The sequence below is a fragment of the Myotis nattereri genome (assembly GCF_964212035.1).
Source record: "Myotis nattereri genome assembly, chromosome: 2".
Taxonomy (NCBI): Eukaryota; Metazoa; Chordata; class Mammalia; order Chiroptera; family Vespertilionidae; genus Myotis; species Myotis nattereri.
The window spans coordinates 43718698-43741193 of NC_138076.1; the positions used below are offsets into that span (position 1 = coordinate 43718698).

Consider the following 22496-nt stretch of genomic DNA (forward strand, 5'->3'; position numbering starts at 1 on the left):
ATATGTGCATCTTGGACTTGGCCTAGCTATGATAAGTAAGATGCTAAAAACTCCCTGGAGCCTGGCCGGTTTGGCTCAATGGTTGAACCAGGAGGTCATGGTTTGATTCCCAGGTTGCCAGCTCCATCCCCAGTAGATGTGCAGGAGGCAGCAATCAATGATTCTCTCTCATCATTGATGTTTCTGTCTCTCTGTCCCTCTCCCTTCCTCTCTGAAATCAATAATCAATCAATCTATCTATCTATATGTATTAATAATATTTATCTATATCTATATCTATCTATCTACCTATCTATCTGTCTGTCTATCTATATATATAATGCCAAGCAACTGGAATGACCGGTTGCTATGATGTGCATTGTGGCTGGCCAACCTCCCGCGGCCCCTCCCCCCAGCTGGTCATCGTACCCTCCCATTGGCCTCTATCGCCTGCCAGGCCAAGGGACCCCCCACCTGGGCACGAATTCGTACACTGGGCCTCTAGTATATAAATAAAAGAAAAGCTTTATGTGCTAAAGTGGTGCTCTGCAAACCCTAACAGACAAACAAACAAACAAAATAAAAGAAACTCCCTGGAGCAGGAAGTCAGACTGAGGATTGAAAATTGGGGTGGCCAGGTCCCCTGGGTGCTGAAAGTGGCTAGGGCAGTGGTCGGCAAACTGTGGCTTGCGAGCCACATGCGGCTCTTTGGCCTTTGAGTGTGGCTCTTCCACAAAATACCACGTGCGGGCTCGCATGTACAGTGCGATTGAAACTTCGTGGCCCATGTGCAGAAGTCGGTATTTGCCGACCGCTGGGCTAGGGTGTTGATCTGGCAGCAGCAGCATGGTGCACTCAGATGGACCAGGGCCTTGTAGAAAGACACCTTCCACTCATTACCATCCCCAAGTGGGTGCGGTTGTGGCTGTGGCCCCGGTGACCTAAGTTCTCGAACATTCATTCACACTCCTACGGCTCCATTCCAGGTTGGCTCCTTGAGATGGACCCAGGACGTAGTGGTCTTGGATGGGACTCAGATTGTGATTTCTCAGATTACTCAGCAAGAGCCCCTGATTGTCTGCCACGAGCCGGTGAATCGAGGAGTGCATGTGCGTGTGCTCAGCAAGGATGGGAATCCCAGATCAGTCACTAGTGTTGGGGGCAGTTCTGTCTCGATGTCTGAACACACTTTCACATCGCAGGGTGTGCACTGGGCCTGGGGTGTTCATGGTGACAGCTGGATGGCACCGGGCAGTGCTGGTAGCAGACAAATCAGAGGTGAAGTGGTATTGGGCTTTCTCCCAGGAGTGTGCTTGCTTGTTCATGCTGCGTTCGGGTGGTTTGTGGTATAAAATTAGACAGTGGCCTAGATTCCCTAGATGAGCATGCTGTTCTTTTGAACTGTGTGTTTAAGATAATAACTGACAGAACTCTTCGTTGTGATGCAGTGAAGTTCAGGGGCCACTAAGGGTCATTAGAGCTCAGCTAGAAGTAAACCTTGAATTTCTTGTTTCTGGCAGCCAAAAGAAGCCTGAAATCCAACACAAATACTCTTGTTTTCCTAGACTTGCTTGTTGACACTCTGCTGTTTTGGAGACGTTGGAAATGATTTCTTAGGGTGAAACTAGTAAGGATCTGTTTATATTTCAGAAATCATTTTCAAGTGCTGTTTGGGGTTTTCAGTGATTAAAACTAGTTACTGAGTTAGCTGGGATGAATGTTAGTTTAATGATTGATTTCTTGAAGCAGCTTCCCATTTTGTGGTCTTATGTCTATGCTCCTTGTTGGTCTTTGCATTTTAGATATTGGAGGATCTAAACTCAACCTGGGATTTTCTAGAAAGCTCAAGCCCTGAGAATTATCAAAGCGTGGGCAGGGCCTTCCCTGGGCCCCGCTGGCAGCAACCAGGGGAGGAGGCCCAAGGCAAGGCTTTTCAGGTTGGGATTTCAAAGTAGTGAAAACCTCTGTCCTACAGAATTGAGAAATAATTATATGCTTGGAGAAACAGGTACCAGGCTGGTGATGTACGCGGTGTTCTTATAGGCCAGCGCTAATGAGAAGGGAACAGCCAGTGAGTTCCCAGCACTCCTGGGCCCTGGTGCACCGCCATGGAGACTGCAATGGGGAAGGAGCAAGTCTCTTTCCATCCAGAGCCCTCAGGGTAGAGGGGAGGAGCCTGAAGCCTCTTCTAGGACCAAACCTTGGGGAAGGCCACCTCCCCAGTCCTGGGGCCTTTTCTTGGAGAGATGATGTCTCTGCCTGCTGGTATGTTTATGATATGGCTTCAAAGAGCTGCTGTGGGTTCTCCAGGCCCCTTCCCCTGAGAGGGGAGGAGTGGGCTATTCCATGACCTTTGGAAAAATGCTGGCCTTTGTCTGAGGTCACTGTAGCAGATTATCTTTGGTCCAGGAGGCTGTAGAAAGGCAAACATTTCGTGTTGAAACCAAGCAGCTGGACGAGAAATAAACAGACAAACAAAACTCTGAGTAGAATGTATGCCTTGACTTAGGGCTGATTCTCTGAGAGCGGTACTGGGCTTTTTTTTTTATATTTCCCAGATCTTTCTTCCAGGTGTCCCTCACCTCCGCCCAAGCCAGGTGAAGAAATTGCTAAAATAATTGTGGGCAAGGAGCAACCACTGAGAGCTACACAGCAAAGGAGAGATGGAGGGAGCATCCAAAAAAGCTAACAGGAGACCCTCAGAGCAGACCTGCTGTGTACACCCTGCTGGTTCCAGGCACATAGCACTAGCATGGCAATATCCACAGCAATGACCCTGAGTCGTTAACAAGGGAATGCTTCTCAGTCCATTTTAAGAAATCAGGGAAGTAGCCCTGCAGGTGTGGCTCCGTGGTTGAGCATCGACCTATGAACCAGGAGGTCACGGTTCGATTCCCAGTCAGGGCACATGCCCAGGTTTCCCGCTCTATCCCCAGTAGGAAACGTGCAAGAGGCAGTTGATTGATGATTCTCTCTCATCATTGATGTTTCTGTCTCTCCTTTCTTCTCTCTGAAATCAATAAAAGATATTTTTTAAAAAAAGTCAGGGAAGTAGGTGACTTATTTTGAAAGGATTGCATTCAAAATGGTTAAAATAAAAATCTGCCCAGAAGTGAAACTTTCCATTACTATCTAGGAAAATTGGCCTTTAGGAATGATTTCAGTTAAGATTTCTCGTTCTGCCATGATTGCCTGTGAACAGCAGCGTGTTTTCCAAGCCCTTTGTGAAACCAGCCTCTGCCAGTCTTTGCTGCCAAGCATGGAGTAGGTCCCGTCCAGGACTTGTGTGCAATACATGTGGTCATGGCTTACACTTATTCTCATGCTGGGTTCCGAGCACATTTCACTGTCTCAGCTCCTGTAGTTGTTCCAGGATTTCTCTTAGGTAGACAAGGCAGGCATTTTCACCGATGAGGGCATGGAGGGCATATGATGGCTTAGAGTCCTGTGACTTACAAGTAGCCGATTTGGTCTCTGAAGCAAATGTTCTAATTCCTAGGCCAGTGCCCTTTGCATTCCGTCCTGATGCTTTCTTCCCTGCCACACCCCCTCCCACGGATGAGAGAGCCCAGAGTAGGTGTGTGTTTTCTGATAGTAGCTGTGTGCTCCTCTGTCAGCTGCTTCATACAGTGTGTTTTCCCCCCTGTAAGTTTGTAAGGACATTCAAAAACAGAAAAATAAAATAGGATTGACACGGGAGAAGCTCAGAAAACAGACTAGGAGTTATCCTTCTGTAAGGGACATTGACATTTATAAAGGAAATCTCCATGTGATGGCTCTAAATCACTAGAAAATCTTAGTGAAGAAGTGTAAGAAGAAAAAGCTGTACAACAAACTCAACTCTATCCTTATTTTACCATGCTTTTCCTATTAACCCCTCATTTTGTCTTTACCTGAAGATGGTATTTAAAATAGTGACTTGGAATTACTCAGTTTTTCTGGGCACCTCCCATGTATACAGGATATGTGCATATTAATGAGCTTCTATTAGTTTTTCTCTTGTGATTTTATCTTTTATTACAAGGGGTCTCAGCCAAGAACTCAGAAGGGTAGAGGGAAAATTCCTTTCCTTCCCTATAGGGTAATAAACACTTATGTAACCCTAAGCCAGCTTTAGTAGTTATCAACTCATGACCAGTCTTGATTCATCTGAACCCCTACTCATTTAACTTCCCAAGATTATTTTGAAGCATTTCCTAGACATCACATCATTTTATCTATAAATATTGCTTTTTTGTTAATTGGGATATTTTTTTCATTGCTTTTCAGAGAGAGAGTGGAAGCGAGGGTGGGAGGAGAAGAAAAGAGAAAGGAAGAGAGAAGGGGAGAGGGATAGAGGAGGGAGACACACACCAATGTAAGACATATGAACTGATTGTCTCCCTCATGCACCTCACCATGGGTGGGTAGCTAACCTATAACCCAGGTTTGTGCCCTTGACTGGGAATTGAACCTGAGACCCTTCTGTCTGAGGGCTGACTCTCTAATCACTGAGCAACTCCTGCTAGGAGTTCTAATACATATTTTAGAATGTGTCTTTAAAAGATGTAGAATCTTGCCCGGCCGGTGTAGCTCAGTGGTTGAGCATCAACCTATGAATCAGGAGGTCACAGTTCAGTTCCCTGTAAGGGCACTTGCCTGGGTTGCAGGCTTGATCCCTAGTAGGGGGCCTGCAGGAGATAGCCATCAGTGATTCTCATCATTGATGTTCTTGTCGCTCTCTCCTCCCTCCCTTCCTCTCTGAAATCAATAAAAATATAATTAAAAAATAACAGATGTGGAATCTTTCCCTTATATAATTCTAATATGATTATTATATACAATAGTATCATTAATATCTAGACAGCATTCATATTTCTTTGTCTTCATTTCTTGTAGTTGAATGCATATCCAAATAAGATGCATTTGAAGGCATATCCAAATAAGATGCATTTAGTTGATACAGGTTCTATGTGTTAAGGGACAGGAGATGTCCTCATCTCCCCTGGTTACTAGTGGGGGTGGACTTCTTGGGATATTCTGAGGAAACGAAATATCTGAGATTCCCATAGGAGGATGTGATATTGTAGAAAGCTTTGTTTTCATGGAATTAAATCTCTGAGTTTCCAAAGTCCCATTTCCCTTTGTCCTGCCATAAAAGAAGTTTGGCTGTGGCTTCAGTAGAGCTAAAATCGGAGCCAGTGTTCAGTGTTCTCATTACATATTTCCACACTCCAATTCAGCATCAGGCTAGCTCAGCTTATGTTTTCCCAAGCAGTTCATTAGTCCATTGTGTGTGGGATCTGCAGGGTCACACAGCTATGAAAGAAACATGGGCAGGCGCAAAACGAGAGCACCACAAGCTAAGAGCCCAGAGCACAAGAGATTATGTCTTCCCACATTATCTTGTGATTACAGTAGCAACGCCCATTCTGGCCAATAATCTTTGTTCCCAGGTGTGACTGACAGACAAGCATCTTCCCTATGTCAGCCTAACTTTATTGGGCATCTGTCTATCTTCCTTTGGTTGGATCCCTTCCCCCAGTGTTTTGCAGGGAATAGGCCAGTAATTTCATGGGGAGTGGAAAGTTGCAGCTTCCTGGTGAAGCTGCCCAAATGATGTGCCTATAATGTCTAGCCTTCCTTTACTCCTTTCCTATTATTTTTTTATTTTTTATTTTTTCAAATATATTTTATTGATTTTTTACAGAGAGGAAGGGAGAGAGCTAGAGAGTTAGAAACATCGATGAGAGAGAAACATCGATCAGCTGCCTCCTGAACATCTTCCACTGGGGATGTGCCCGCAACCCAGGTACATGCCCTTAACTGGAATCGAACCTGGGTCCCTTTAGTCCGCAGGCCGACGCTCTATCCACTGAGCCAAACCGGTTTCGGCACCTTTCCTATTATTAATAACTAGCTAATTACAATGGTATCATGTGGGTTCCCTTTCTGTTTCCCAACTCTCCTCTCTTTTCCTCTCTGCAATGTATGTATGCATACATATATTTATGTATATATCATCTTAATCCTCACTCAAGGAAATGCTTAGAGAGAAGAGGGGGGAGAGGGAGAGAGAGGGAGAGGAGAGAGAGAGAGAGAGAGAGAGAGAGAGAGAGAGAGAGAGGGAGAGAGAGAGACAGACAGACATCGAGAGAGACATCTATTGGTTGCCTTCTGTATGCTCCAACCAGGATTTGAACCCACAACCTGAATATGTGCCCTGATTAGGAATTGAACTGGCAACCTTGTGGTGCACATGATGATGCTCAACCAACTGAGCCAGTCAGGCTGGTCTATTCATTTATCTATCTTCATTGATAGATTGATAGAAACCAACTTGTTTGTCTTGTAGAAATTCCTACAGTCTGGGTTGAGACTATTGTTTTCCACCCTCATCCCCACTCCTACCACATGTTCTCTTAAGTTGGCTAGATCTAGAAGCTTGATCCAACTCAGCCCTCCCCCCAACCCCCCTCTCTTTGACAGGATTACTGAATAGGTAGGGTTGTGTTACCTCCCTTACGAGGTACATAGAGGAACATAACATCTGTGTCTTTTGCATATGTTCATTTTGTGTATGATCATTGCTTAAGATCCATTAACTCTTTAGCGGGTTGAAAAATGGTGATATTCTAATTCTTCCTTTCTTCATTTATTGACCAAAATATTTTCATAAAGAGAAACTTGGCTGTTATCAACACTTTGATTACTCTTGTGCAATATATCTAGGTAGGCCAAGGGATATTCTTAATTAAAAAAATATTTTTATTGATTTCAGAGAGGAAGGGAGATGGAGAGAGAGGGTCCTGTGTTTCTTGTATACACGCTAGTTTCTGTGCTTTCTGCAGTGACAGGATGTTGTTGGCTCTTCATGTTCAGTTTTTGCCCTACCCGGGAATCAGCCGTTTTCTAAACAGCCTTTTAGTGGGAAATGGTGTTTAGGGATTATAGTGTCGGCACTAGATATGCTCATTGCTGCTGGTTATTATTTCTCAATTTGCCTGGACCAAGTTAGAATATGTTCTTTTTCAAGGTAAACGTATCATGAGTGCTTTTTGGGTATTTATAGTTCAAATCATATTGAGGATGCTAGTGTGTTTACTTAATCTCATTACTCATACATCTTTATCTCTTACATCTGTATCTCTTTTCTCCCATCATCTATTTTTTTTTCTCCCAGGCCTAATCCCACTTCCTATTAAAACATAATTATTAATTTGTTTTAACTTACAGTGTCAACACTGTCACCCATAATGTGACTTCTGAAAAAAAAAAAATTAAGATTCTTTTGCAGTTCATATTGCCCTGTATATCACATAGGGAATGTATTTTCAAATTATTTTGTTTAAAACCACTTTCAGTTATTCTCTTTTTGTGTGGTTATGCCAACAACTGGATGGTATATATATTTAGGTACATTTGCTTTATTTCACTCTAAAATTTTAGGAACTGCTTTTTAAAAATGTGTTTGGTTTATATTGTGGTGTAATGTTTTGTTGGTTCCAAGGTCAAAAAAATCAGGAGAGGCTGATTTTAAAGAAGGCTGTTATTCTTGTTCCTCCCACTCTATTCCCTCTTTCCCTTTAGAGGTAACTTTAGAAACAAAATACGATTCTTTTTTTTTTTTTTTTGCCTTTTTCTCCCCTGCAAAAAGCTTTATTGTTTCATTTGGTCCAATGCATAGGAGAGGGCTCCCGAGTGGTTAAAAGAATCGCTAGAGGTTTTGGGGAGAGGCTCAGGCAAAAGCCAGACACTGGGGGAATGCAGAGGGGCCCCTCAAAGGCCTCTGGGCTCCAAAGGCTCCTAGTGAGCCTTTCGAAGAGATACTCGCCCAGTCCAGCCTGGAGGCCAGCCAGCCTGCAGAGGTTGGTCAGATGGTCGCCCATCTCCGTGATGACTATCACCTCCGCATCCAGGAAGTGGTTCTCCAGGAAGTCACACAGCTGAGGGTCTGCACGGGTAGAACCCAGGGCCTGCAGCTCCAAAAGGGCCTGGTTCAGGTTCCTCTCCAAAGCCAGGGCGGCTTCCGTGGCGTCCAGAGTTTTGCCTCACTCATCTTGGGAAGGCTTCAGTACATCTTAAAAGAGAATGCGGCCACTACGCTGGTTTTGCATCTTCAGGATTAGCTCAGTGCCAAAGGGTCACAGGGTCAGTTCCCAGTCAAGGGCATGTATCTGGGTTGTGGGTTCACTGTCTGCTCCTGGGTCTGGGCAGTGCGGGAGGCAACCAATCCATGTCTCTCTCTCACATTGATGTCTCTCTCTTTCTCCCTCCCTCCCTCTCTTCTACTCTCTCTGAAAATCAATGGAAGAAATATCTTCGGGTGAGGATTAAAAATAAAATAAGATCAAGCAAGAGTGGACAGATGAGTGGGAAGGTATGGGCCAGGAACTGGCAGTACTTATCAGTGAGCTTATTTGCTTGACTGGATTGTCAAGTACTGTCTCTCAGCAGAAGATTCCAGGTGCTTGGCAGTAACTTTTTGTACTGGGTTTGTTGCCTCTATCAGTATTCTGACTGATAGGTGACAATGCTCTTATCATTCTCTTGTAATTATACCCATGTTAGGCTTAAATGGAAGCTGAGTAGCAGGCAACACTGACTCCCGGAGACAGTGATGCGTTGTTTAAAGTTCGGGACTGCAGGTGTTACCTCAGGGCTTCTGGTGGATAGCCCCCGGGTCGCGTGCAGCCCTTCGCTATTCCTGGGTTGGGACTGTCCCACGTGCACAGTTTGACGCTCTTGCTCCAGCTTTTCATCTCGGTGTACTGTTGTTAAAGTCTGTTTTACGACCCCCCTGCATTAGGGTTCTTTTGTAAATTACTTCTTCCTCTTGGGGCGAGTGAAAGGGCGTGCTGGAGAATGTAACAGTGAGTCTTTGTGTTCTTGCGATCTGATCATCTTACTCATAATTCTTCAACTAAACAATGTTCCCTTACCTCTAAATAGTCGATGGAAACTTCTGTGACCTCTTGGAAGGTGAAGCTCATGGTCATGTGTGTGTATGTGCATACGTAGGACAAGGTGCTGTGTTTTTTTTTTTTTTCTTCATATTATATTTTTACTGATTTCAGAGAGGAAGGGAGAGGGAGAGAGGGATAGAAACATTAATGATGAGAAAGAGTCATTGATCGGCTGCCTCCTGCACACCTCCCACTGGGGATTGAGCCTGCAACCCAGGCATGTGCCCTTAACTGGAATCGAACCTAGGACCCTTCAGTCTGCAGGCTGACACTATCCACTGAGTCAAACCAGTTAGGGCTGTTGGTGGGGTTTTAATGTTATACCCATTTGAGGGACAGGGCCATCACTCTGTAGATATCCTGATAGGGCACTACTAGTTGGTTGAGAAGAAAATGCATGTTCACTTTATTTCATGTTTAGTTCTTTGGATCCTTCCTTTCTTTTGTGCATAGGTCCCTCACCTCAGACAGATAGGAAAGAGCTATCAAAAGCAAACCTGCCCATTGTTTACATGTCTCTGTTAATAAAGACGGACTGCTTAAAAGGAAATGCTTGTTTCAGAGTTGAGTTCTTGAAAGATTTCCAAATTTTTGGCATTTTGTCCTTTTTTTTTTAAATACATATATTTTATTGATTTTTTACAGAGAAAAAGGGAGAGGGATAGAGAGTTAGAAACATCGATGAGAGAGAAACATCGATCAGCTGCCTCCTGCACACTCCCCACAGGGGATGTGCCCACAACCAAGGTATATGCCCTTGACCGGAATCGAACCCGGGACCCTTGAGTCTGCAGGCCGATGCTCTATCCACTGAGCCAAACTGGTTTTGTCTTTTGAGAAGTCAGTGGAGGAAATGATGTCGAGGGCCTGTGTTTACTTTTGGTGGCTTGGATTTGCACTGAATGTTTGGATTTCTTTGAAGGGGAGAAATGTACCTTACACGGGAGGAAGTAGTTTGTGGGGTGAAGTGGCCATTTGTCATGGAGGGGCAAGGTTTGCTGTTTCTTTGCTTTTAGTCTCAGGGAAGAAAACACTTTCCATAAATCTTATACAGGAGGCAAGCCCAATGACTCCTAACTGATTGGTGTAGGATTTTAATTGTTGCCTTGTATGGCTTGTGTGTCTAATTGAGGCTTTTTTATTTCCCTTTTAGGAAGGCACCAAAGTAATCCAGCCCTTACTTTTGGGGAAAATTATTAATTATTTTGAAAATCATGGTCCCACTAATTCTGTGACTTCCCAAGAAGCCTATATCTATGCCACGGTGCTGACTACCTGCACGCTCCTTTTGGCCATCCTGCATCACCTATACTTCTATCACGTGCAGTGTGCGGGGATGAGGTTAAGAGTAGCCGCGTGCCATATGATTAATGTGAAGGTAAGTGTCATTTGGTATGAAACTGTGCACCTCACCTGAAGCATCAGAAGTATTTTGGGAAAGTTCTACCTAACCTAAAATTTTTGTAAATAGAAGCATTTAAATCTTACTTAAAGAAGCTTGATGTTTGCATCAGGCTATTTTTTTTTTTTTAAAAAAAAACACACACAGACTTTACCAATATAGAATGAGTTTTCTATGAGATCATATCAGGGCTGCCTTTGATAACATTTGACCTCAGGCTGTTGCAAAATACTTATAATGTAATCTAATGAAAAACGTATCAGATTGATTTAAGCATAAAACATTTTCTTTGTTTTCATGCCTAAACCTCAGTTATATTTGTAGAAGTTTTATTGTTGTTGTTCATTAAAACCATCATTTACAACAACGTTGTATTTAAAAGTGACCATCAGTGAAATGGGATCTGTAAAATGAAATCTACAAAGATGTATTTGAGAAAGGGAATGATGATTTTTTTAAATGAATTATTTAACTATGTTCAATGTGAATTTATTAACTAAAGAAAACTGTAAATGGAAGCCACGTGTAGACTCACTGTATTCTATAATTATGGTTGTTTTTAGTAGTATTAAAGAAAAATTGGGTGTTGGGGATAAAACTCTAAATTTCATATATATATTTTACTAATTTTGGAGAGAAAAATGGTTTCATCTATTTTATGTCGCTTTTCAATTAAGTTACTATTATGTAAAGTTATTATTATGTACAGTACTTTTTTCCCCTTTAGTGTGCATGGTAGCAGTTTTAGTGATAAGACCCCATTTGATGCATTCAGTTTTTTGTATTGAGAAATGCCATGAAAATATCCTGTTATTTACCTTGGTCTTAACCTTTTATAAAAGGAGTGAATATTTCAGGTATCTTTACAAAGGACTTGCCACAGATACACCAGTGTCAGGAGCTGAAGAGCTTTGTATAAACGTGATCCTGGATATTTCTTTGCCCTGGGCTGTCGGCTTTAAAAAACACCCACTCCCCCCCAAATTAACAGTATTTGAAATTTGCTAAGAGAGTTCATCTTAACTGTACTCACAGCCCCACTACAGATAACTATGTAAGGTGATAGATATGGTAATTAGTTTGACTATAATAATCATTTCTGAATATATATGTGTATCAAAACATCATGCTGTATACCTTGAATATATACAATGTTTATTGAAAAAATAAAATCTTCATCGAAAGATAATACCGGGCAATATAAGTATTGCTTCTTTTACCTAGTTGCTACTTATCTTGAGCTTCTGTATCTTGTGAACACTTTTCTTGCAAAATGCAAGATGTCTTCTCCACATCTTCCTGTGGGCTGCATCTTATTCATCTTGGAATTGTGTGAATCCGGCGGCCTGGCATCTCATTGTCTGTGGTAGGCCACAACGGGTAAGTCTGGTTTCCTCTTCTGTGACATGGATTGTTGTATTTTTTCATCCTCACCCAAGGATATTTTTCCATTGATTTTTGGGGAGAGTGGAAGAGAGAGGGAAAGGCAGAGAGAAAGAAACATCGATGTGAGAGAAACACATTGTTTGGTTGCCTCCTGCAACCACCCCAACCAGGGCCCGGCTGGGGAGGAGCCTGCAACCACAGTACATGCCCTTGACCGGAATAGAACCCAGGACCCTTTGGTTGGCAGGCTGACACTCTAGCCAATGAGCCAAACCAGCTAGGGCATAGAAATGGTAGCAGTGCTGGTACACTCAACTCGGGGTATCCATTGTCACTGTCGTCGTTGTCGTCGTCCTCCTCCTCCTCCTCATCATCTTTGTTATTCTGTTGCACTCCTTTTCTGCCATTCAGGAGAATACTCAGGTTTATTTTTAAGTTAGCTAGATTTTGTATTTCCAGGTCATGTTTAGCCTCCATAAATAAACAAGACATTTCACTAGCACTCTGCTCTGAAATCTGTAAACACTGAAGTCAGGTTTGAGGTGACAGTTCAAGCAAAGCTCTTTGCAGCTCAGGTGAGTTGCTGTCCACCTGTTTTTCTTGCTTTTCTCACTAACGCTTTGGAACATTGCCCTTGGGAAATCCAATCTGACTTAATTAGCTCATGCAAACATCTCTCATGGGGATTAATTTGCCAACTTGATTAGCCTTAAAGAATTGACCCTTTACAAAGTCAAGCATTGCTTTGGGTTAAACCATAGACGGAACTTGAAATTCCAGAAACGTGGGAAAGACAGATTTCCTCAGGCACTGCCTTGTATCTAGAATCTTGCTGAGGTGAAGAAATGACACTTTATCACAGGAGGGCTGATGGCTTCCGGCAAAACCTGACACTTCAGTGCAGCTCTGAACTCTGAACATTTGCAGTTTATGCTCAGATCCAACCTCCTAATCTCCCACCTGCGGAGAAAATCAGGTTGGCTGTTATAAATGGAATGGCTGTTAAGCTCATTTTGAATATTGAATGACTTTTTGGGATGTATCATATATAAAAATGACTTGTCATTTATTTACCTTTGCACAGCTTTGGTAAAATTACTTTTGGCTCTTGATCATTGATTTTATTGTGGTAAAATATGCATAATGTAAAATAGACTGTTTTTAACTTTATTTATTTTTTATTTATTTTTAAAATATATTTTATTGATTTTTTACAGAGAGGAAAGGGAGAGTGATAGAGAGTTAGAAACATCAATGAGAGAGAAACATCGATCAGCAGCCTCCTGCACACTCCCTACTGGGTATGTACCCCCAACCAAGGTACATGCCCTTGTCCGGAATCGAATCTGGGACCCTTGAGTCCGAAGGCTGATGCTCTAGCCACTGAGCCAAACCAGTTAGGGCTTAACTTCTTTTTTTTTTTTTAAGTGGCATTGATGACATTCATGTTGATGTGCAGCCATACCCACTATTTATCTCTAGGACTTCTTTATCTTCCCAAACTGAAACTCTTTACCCATTAAACACTAGCTCCCCCACTCCCTCTCTCCACAGGCAGCAGCATTCTACTTCCTATCTGTATGCATTTGCCTCTTCCAGGTACCTAATATAGGTGGAATCATACATTGTCATTTTGTATCTGGCTCATGTCAGGTAGCCCAATGTCTTCAAGGTTCATCCATGTTGTAAAATGTGTCAGAATTTAACTCCTTTTTAAGGCCGAGTAGAAGTCCATTGTAGGTATATACCATATATTGGCGTGTTTTTTTTTTTAAATTTAAATTCTTTATTGTTGAAAGTATTACATATGTCTCCTTTTTCCCCCATTGACCTCTCCCTGACCGCTCCCTCCCCCCAGCACAGGCCCTCACCTTCCTACTGTCTGTGTCCCTTGGTTATGCTTATATGCATGCATACAAGTCCTTTGGTTGATCTCTTAACGCGCCCCCCTCCCCCGCCCCCATAAACTAATGAACAAATACAGATCCACATGTTGTTTATCCATTCATCTGTCGTGGACACTTGGGTTGTTGCCACCTTTTGGCTATTGTGAGTAATGCTGCTGTGAACATGGTTACACAGATCTCTTTTCAAGTCTGTGCTTTCAGTTCTTTTGGGTATATACCCAGACGTGGAATTGTTGGACTATATGATATTATTATGTTGGATTTGTTGAAGAATGGCCAAACTGTCTTCCATAGTGGCTATATCATTTTACATTGACACTTGATCATTGACTTTTCTGTGTAAGTTGAGGAACAAATGAAGTTTTGATGAAGCATGACATTTTGTTTGGATCAGTGGTTCCATTTGGTCTGTTGAACAGGTGGTCTGTTCAGGTTCCTCAGATCTTTGCAGTGGTTCTCAACCTTCTTGATGCCGCGACCCTTTAATACATTTCCTCATGTTGTGGTGACCCCCAACCATAAAATTATTTTCGTTGCTACTTCATAACTGTAATTTTGCTACTGTTATGAATCGTAATGTAAATATCTGGATGTATTTTCATTGTTACAAATTGAACATAATTAAAGCATAGTGATTAATCACAAAAACAATATGTAATTATATATGTGTTTTCCAGTGGTCTTAGTGACCCCTGTTAAAGGGTCGTTCGACCCCCAAAGGGGTCGCGACCCACAGGTTGAGAACCGCTGCTTTAGGGCAATTTCCAGAACATTTACCAAATGAAGGGATTGTTCGACACAGGCTGTTTTTTTCCCCCCCTGTATAAAACAGACTGGCATTAAGAACACAAGTCCCTCACACAACAGTGTTTTGATCATTGTACTTGATCATTTTAAAGCGTTACCGCACGCACGCCACTGGGTATATTGCCAGTATGGGTTGCTGTCACCTCTGCAATGAGAGCAGTGGCTCGCTTCCTGTCTTTGTTCTTGGCTGGACACAGAAGAAGGAAGACATGTCCAGCTTCAAGTCTCAACAGGCTACTTCCCCGGCTTAGAGCACAGGAGGTGGGGCCGGGCTGGGGGAAGACAGTAGCTCAGGCACGGTGAGCCCGGATTGGAGACAGCTGACCATCTCCATCTGTGCCACTGGTGGGACTATATCCCCCGTCTGCCAGCCTGACCTTGGCCTTGGGACTGGGTGGAAGTGAGCCTGAATGTTACAAGTCTTTAGACCTGGGGCAGGCAGGATGACAGTCTCAAGAATCAGGATGGCCTTGTGGTATGTCACAGAGATTTGTTCGCATTATAAAATGTATACGGTACAGAGATTTTCCTTAAGATCTTTGGCCTGGTTGGCTCTTAGGTTTCCTGACTTGGTGTGCAGATTAAAGAATGCTAGCAGTTCCCACAGTGGATCCCGAATGCCAGGTGAAGCAGAGCCGTCGCCGACACTGCTCTCTGCCACTTGCTTCGTGGTGCAGATTTCCTTGCAGAATTGGGTCAGTTTGGCCACACTTCTTATTCTGCCTAAACTCTGGTTGTGACTCTTCATTTTTTAAGAGTTACATAAAGTATAGTGTGTGGGAGAGTATTTGTCTTTATTTTCAACTTTTAAGGTGAGCTGATTCCCTGCAGACTTCCTAGTTTCCCTTTATTCTTTGTGGTAGATCTGCCTGACCAGAATTTGTGTACAGTCGATCCTGGCTTATTCCCAGCTGGGGTTGAACAAGATCACGCTCTGTCTTCTTGTTGCAGCTCTCGTACTGAACACAGGTGTCATTTTCACGGTCTACTTAGTGCCTGTTTACTGCATTTTGGGGGGGGGGGGGGTGATTTTGCTCCTGTGCTGTCTGGTACGCCTCAGCACCAGAAGACTGTCATGTGCCTTATGGAGAAAATACCTGTGTCAGATAAGTTTGTTTTGGGTGTGAGTTATCCTGCTTTTGGCCATAAGTCCAGTGTTAATGAATCAACAATATATGTTAAGTAAGTTGTCTTTAAACAGAAACAAGGTTATGTATGTATTGATCAGTTGATGAAAATGCTGGTAGAAACCTAACCCTGTATTTCCCCTAGGAGCAATTAATAATCACTCATCATGTTCATAGTGACTATATAGAACATAACTGTCATGAATAATGAGAGTCGACTACTGATATTTATTTACCCAATATATCTCAAGGGGGGGGTGACTTTTATAGATCAATGTTCTATTTAGAGAAATATTCTTACTCACTTTAGGTAAGTGTATTTTTAATTTTTTAAGTGATGTACAGATGTACCCAATTTATGGTGGTTTGATTTTATGATTTTTCAGCTTTATGATGGCGTGAGAGCTGTATGGATTAAGCAGAAAGCATATATCGAGTTTTGAATTTTAATCTTTTCCTGGACTAGTGATAGGCGGTGTGATACTCTGTGAGGCTGGGCAGCGGCAGTGAGCACAGCTCCCAGTCAGCCCAGCCACCTGATTGCAAGAGTGAACAACCAGCACTCTACACTGCGCTGTGTTGCCAGTGTTTTTTGGTTATTGCGTCTTGTGTTTTCTCATTCTGTCATGTCTACTAAATGGCTGTCTCTGCCTCCTGCTTCTGGTGAGAACCTCAAGACGATCGTCCATGTGTAGGCTCATATAAGTGTCCTGAGCACGTTGAAGGTAGGCTAGCCGAAGCTATGATGTTCCATAGGTTTGGTACATTGCAAACATGCATTTTTTGACTTACAATATTTTAAAGGTGCCGTGTATTTATTAGGACATAACCAACCTCATGGTAAGTGGAGGGGCATCTGCAGCTCTCATTATAGAATTCTGTAATTGGAGGCAAATGCATGCTCCTTGTGCCCACATGCCAGGGTCCAACCCCAGCAGGTCCAGGTGTCCCCAAAGGTGTGGACGGAGTCGGCGAAGAATGAATGACACGGAGACAGCGTTCAGTTGATCAGCAGCCTAGCCAGGATCTCCAGCAAAGTTCTGGTCTGGATCTCCAGCGAAGTTCTGTTTAAGATCTCCAGCCAGGTTCTGTCCAGGTTCTCCAGCCAGGTTCAGTCACCAGGTTCTAGTCAGGTTCTCTTGCCATGTTCTATCCAGGTTCTGTAGCCAGGTTCTGTCTCTAGGTTCTTCAGCCAGGTTCTTTCTCTAGGTTCTGTCTCTAGGTTCTGTGGCCAGTTTCTGTCCAGGATCTTTTGCCATGTTCTCTCCAGCGAAGTTCTTCTGTTTTTAGAGAACGTTCTGTGTAGGTTCTGTCCCTGTTTGGGCGCCATATGCCGGGGTCCAACCCCAGCGGGTCCAGGGGTCCCCAAATGTGTGGATGGAATCGGCGAAGAAGGAGTGACACGGAGACAGCGTTCAGTTGATCAGCAGCCTAGCCAGGATCTCCAGCCAAGTTCTGGTCTGGATCTCCAGTGAAGTTCTGTTTAGGATCTCCAGCCAGGTTCTGTGTCCATGGTCTCTTGCTAGGTTCTCCAGGTTCTCCAGCCAGGTTCAGTCACCAGGTTCTAGTCAGGTTCTCTTGCCAATTTCTGTAGTCAGGTTCAGTCCAGGATCTTTTGCCATGTTCTCTCCAGCGAAGTTCTTCTGTCTCTAGGTTCTGTGTAGGTTCTGTCTTCTGAGTTCTGTCTTTTGCTGTCTTGTTGCATCTGTATTTATACCAGTTGATTCCAATCCTATCAATCTCTATTCCAAAGGTTAGGGTGTTTCTTATCTCCATTCCAGGGAGTAAAGATTATGCAGCTTAAGCATGATTGTTCGTAGTTAAAATGATTAATTACCCGCCTGGCACTTAGTTAAGAGGTTTTATTCCCTCCCTAACTTCAGGGGAAAATCCCTACCTGGGGATTCAACCTTTCTCGGAGAGGTGACCTTGGTTAAAACACAGCGCCAAGAAGGTGAGCAAACATATTAAGAACCATATGCCATATATGCCAGGTCCCTTGAAACAGCAAGGGTGGACCGGCTCCCGGCACCCACACCAATTAGATTTCGTATTTTTAGGTACCCTTCATCTTTCTGAGTGAAGGACTCTTCCCTTCCCTTTAGTCCTTTCTCTTAAGACCTGTCTTCCCTTGACCTTTTTATTTCTCCTTTCCAGGCATTTCTCTAGCTTAGTTCTGTTTTAAACCCAGTGTCAAGATATCAGGGCTCCTTTATCACAGACTGAGAAGGAAGTAGAAGGAGCCCTTCCAGAATGCAGAGAGAGGCTAAGCTTGCTCACTTCTGAGCAACGTCTGCAGCCTTCTGCAATAAATGGCGCCTGAGTTTATAAAGTCTCTCATGGCCCTAGCTGTGGAGAGCGGCTACAGTGTTTGGTCAGGTTCAAGCCTCAGACTAATGAGAGGGCACAGTCCGCTTGTTGCCACGTGCAAGTCCCAGCTTGGAGGGCAGAGCCCACCCAGCACAATTATAGCGAACAGCTGTAGTTGTAAGCTTGCACCTATGGTCTGAACACGTGGCCCCACGTGCCTGAGTGATGTGGGCTTGATAGAGTTCAGGCACATGTAACTGAGTAGGATCAAAACCCACGAGAATGTTGTAAACATCTTGACCACACCCTTACTTTGCCTCGTGGAATCTGGCTATAAAATAAAGAGACAGCTTGTAATCCATGGCGCTGTTTTTCCATCAAAGAGGGCAGGGTCCCACCTAGCATCCAGCTTTATTCTCTTTTCTGTCTTTTCTAAATCCTTCACCGCCCCCACTCAGGTTCACCCTTGGCTGTGCAGGCGCAACACACCTAGCCAGTTGCTCAGTGGTTAGTGTCGGCCTGCAGATTATCGGGTCCTGGATTGCACTCACTTCCCTGACCTGGTCAGGCGTGCGGGAGGCAACCAGTCGATGTGTCCCTCTCACATTGATGTTTCTCTCTCTCTGTCTCTCCCCCAGTAAGAGTTTTAAGGGAGATTTTAGGGGCGGACCCAGGGGAAGATGTCAATAGAACAGTGGTTCTCAACCTTCTGGCCCTTTAAATGCAGTTCCTCATGTTGTGACTCAACCATAAAATTATTTTCGTTGCTACTTCATAACTGTAATGTTGCTACTGTTATTAATCGTAATGTAAATATCTGATATGCAGGATGGTCTTAGGCGACCCCTGTGAAAGGGTCGTTCGACCGCCAAAGGGGTGGCGACCCCACAGGTTGAGAACCGCTGCAATAGAATATTCCGTAGTTTTCCAGGTGTGTTCTTTCAGGGTTGTGGTCTCCACTGATTGATTGGCTGGCACCAGGGCAGGGGGTTTTCAATCAATGCAGATGGTCCTTAGGTGGCTGTGGCTGGTTTTGCTGCTTTTCTGGGCTTGGAGCTGAAATATAACAGATGCCTAGATGTTATCTCTAGGGAGGAAAGGTCGGGGGTCCAAGCCGCATGATCAGTGATGTGGTAAGGTAGGAAAGGTCACACTGGGGGCGATGTCCCACCCTCAGATTGTCCTTTGCTGGCACCAAGGCCTTTCCTCCCTGGTGACCTTCTGTACCTGGCCCATCATCCTTGCTGTGCTCATGTCTGTTTAACTACATACCCGCGTAAGTTAAGGAAGGGAGAAGCTGTTTGGTTTAGCTTTCTTCAGAGAGGAAATTGCTGCTGCTGGAGGGTTATGAGTGTCCATTGCGTTCTGCCATCTGGTAATTGTGTCTTTAGGAGAAATTGCTAAATGATTTTCAAAGCGATGGTACTATATTAGGTTCCTACCAATAACATATGGGTTCCAGTGTCTTTAGATCCTCACCAAGACTTGGTATTGTCAGTGTTGTTCATTTTAATTATTCATAAGGGCATAAAGTAGTACTGTCTCATTATGGTTTTGCTTTTTACTTCATTGATGACTAAAGATGTGGGGTGGAGGTGGGATGGGGCAAAATCACCCCAGTGAGAATCAGTCCCTTAGAGTGGTCTTTAATTCTGACATGGTCTTTCGGGGTGTCTCAACTTTACGCCAGGCTTATTAGTGACGTATTAATAAGGTTTCTCCACGCTGGCTGTTCAAGAACTCCAGTGTCCCAGCTCTGCTGAACCTTCAGTGTCTGTGTTCTGCTTGCCACTCCACAGCACCAGCGGTCTGGTGAGTCTTGGGCAGTCTTGACTTGGGCCTTTGTAGCTCACTCCTCAGCTAAGGCTTTGTAGCAGACCCCCCCCCCCCCCCCCCCCGGCTCCACACACACACACACACACACGACTTCGGAGACCCTTTCTGTAACCTCTATTGCTTGATGGCCTTGCCGAAGATGCCAGGTGCTTCAGCTGCCCTCTGCCTCCTCCACTCAGGGCTGCTGTGCTTTGTGGACTCCAGCCACTGTCACTGTTGGACAGTGGTCTCCTGGCAGAGAACTAGGGCAAAAGCGGTGGTCACCTCGTGAGTGTCCTTTCTCTCAAGGATCAGTCTTGCACTGCCTCTTATCTGATGCCTGAAGGCAGAATTTTGTCCAATTATGTAGTTGCTAATAACAGAGGCATTGTGTGTGTGTGTGTGTGTGTGTCTCGGGGGCGGGGGGGAGGGGGGGAGGCAGGGCGGGGGCTGGCCCTCTATCAGTTACACAACCATTAACCACAGCAGAGTGGCTTCACTGCTTTTATCTGCCGGATGTTTCTGGGCCCTGCAGTGGGGAGCTGTGTGTACAGTACTGGGCGTGGTAGTATTAGCTGTAGGACATGCCTGTTCAACTTCCTTGTCAAACAAATCAAGAGCAGGGGCATATTCTAGGCCAGTGGTTCTCAACCTTCCTAATGCCGAAACCCCCTTTTTTTTTTTTTTAAATATATTTTATTGATTTTTTACAGAGAGGAAGGAAGAGAGATAGAGAGTCAGAAACATCGATGAGAGAGAAACATCGATCAGCTGCCTCCTGCACACCTCCCATTGGGGATGTGCCCGCAACCAAGGTACATGCCCTCGACCGGAATCGAACCTGGGACCCCTCAGTCTGCAGGCCAACGCTCTATCCACTGAGCCAAACCGGTTTCAGCCCGAAACCCTTTAATACAGTTCCTCATGTTGTGGTGACCCCCAACCATAAAATTATTTTCGTTGCTACTTCATAACTGTAATTTTGCTACTGTGATGAATCGTAATGTAAATATCTGATATGCAGGATGTATTTAGGCGAACCCTGTGAAAGGGTCGTTCGACCCCCAAAGGGTCACGACCCACAGGTTGAGAACCGCTGTTCTAGGCTGAGATTCACCAGATTTTATGTCATGAGTCTTCTTTGTGCTTATTAAAAACCCAGCATCTGCTCTGGCCAGTGTTCTCAGTGGTTAGAGCATGGGCCCTTGTACCAAAGGGTCTCGGGTTCAATTTCCGATCAAGGGCACATACCTGGGTTGCAGGTTCAATCCCCGGCCACCCCCTAAAAATAAATGGGAACAATATCCTCAGGTGAGTGTTAACAACAACAAAATACAACCCAGAATCTGGGTCCAATCCCAGACCTGCTCCTCAGAATTTCTAAGTAAGAGGCCTGGAAATTTAACCTGTGCCTTGGGATTCTTATGATCAGGACACCTGAGGAAGCACACTTTAGAATCAGGAAGGGCACAACAGACAAGTGCAAGGGCAGCCTGAGTATCTGTATTCCTTTTCCTGGGATTTATGTCGAAACATGGCTGATATTTGTTTTTTAAAATTCTAATTAGTTTAATTAAATTGTTTTTCCTTGTTTAAAAAGTTTTTATTTCTTTTTTATTCTTTTAAGATATTTTTCTAGGTTTAGAATTTTTGGTTGGTAGTTATTTTCTTTTAGGCATTCAAAGGTAATCATTTTGTTTTTTTAAATTAACACATTTGAAATTTTTAATTGTGGTAAAATACACATGGCATATTATTGACCACATTTTCCATTTTTGATGTACATTTTAGTGGCATTACGTGCATTCTCATCATTGTGTAACCATCACCACCATCCATCTTCAGAACTCTCTCCAAAACTGAAACTGTGTCCATTAAACTATAGTTTCCCATTCCCCCTGCCATCCTCCATTCTACTTCCTGTCTCTGAATTTGCCTATTCTAGGTACCACATATAAGTGGAATCACACAGAATTTGTCTTTGGGTGACTGGCGCATTTCACTCAGCTTAATGACCTCAAGGTTAATTTAATTTTTTGAATAGGTGTAGACCATTGAAGAAGTCATCTTTCACCCTATCCCCCAACTGTGGTGATGAACTTTTAGTTAGTAAAGGAGAAAAAGGAAGGCATTTTGAAGAGGACTCGACCCTCTCTGGCTCCCTGCTCTGAGTCAGCTGCTCTGTCTTGGTTATGTTTTCAAGTCCTCATCTACTCTCTCTGGGACCCATTGGTCGACAGTTTCTTTGTTCTTAACGGCTGTTTGGAACTAGCTGCTTTTGGGTCTGCTTCACTCCGTTGAGTAGGAGAATGTGCGATTTAGACGACTGGGATCTGGTAAAGAATGTGACCGATCACTTTATAGGAGGAGTTTTCCTCATTGTTTTGTGTACTTTTCTCCTAATTTCTTTATACATACTGATGGTAGACACGAAGACATTGCTGCTTTTGGTAAGGTTGGTTCTAAAAATATATGCTGTAAATAAATCATTATTCAGATAGCATCCCCTTACCTTGGTCATTTTTTTTTCTTCTGCACAGATATCTTTATTTTCTGAAATCTTCAGAGATGATGTTTAAAAGGCAATGAATAATGCAACGCATTACTTTAGGTTTGCTGCATTCCCAACCCCATCATGTTTAGTATTTGAATACATATAAGACCTTAGGAATGAGGAAAATTATATTTGTAAAATACCTTATTTTGACTAATTCTCAGTAAAATGTGCAGTGAGTGAGTTTGTAGAGGGCATATTGGTTCCCTTTTGTACTCCTGGTGTGAAGGGAAACATATCATTAGCAAAATAATTAGAAACTTC

The 22496-nt window shown here is 43.6% G+C and overlaps 1 protein-coding gene across 1 annotated transcript in view; it reads left to right on the forward strand.

Moving 5' to 3' along the window:
• Positions 1 to 22496, forward strand: part of ABCC4 (ATP binding cassette subfamily C member 4 (PEL blood group)) — a gene marked incomplete at its 5' end in the record, with an annotated part of 254269 nt that overhangs the window by 47618 nt on the left and 184155 nt on the right. Inside the window, one exon of the mRNA XM_081082354.1 lies at positions 10078 to 10302. Within this exon, the coding sequence (XP_080938480.1) occupies positions 10078 to 10302 (225 nt within the window). The remainder of the gene's footprint in view (positions 1 to 10077; positions 10303 to 22496) is intronic.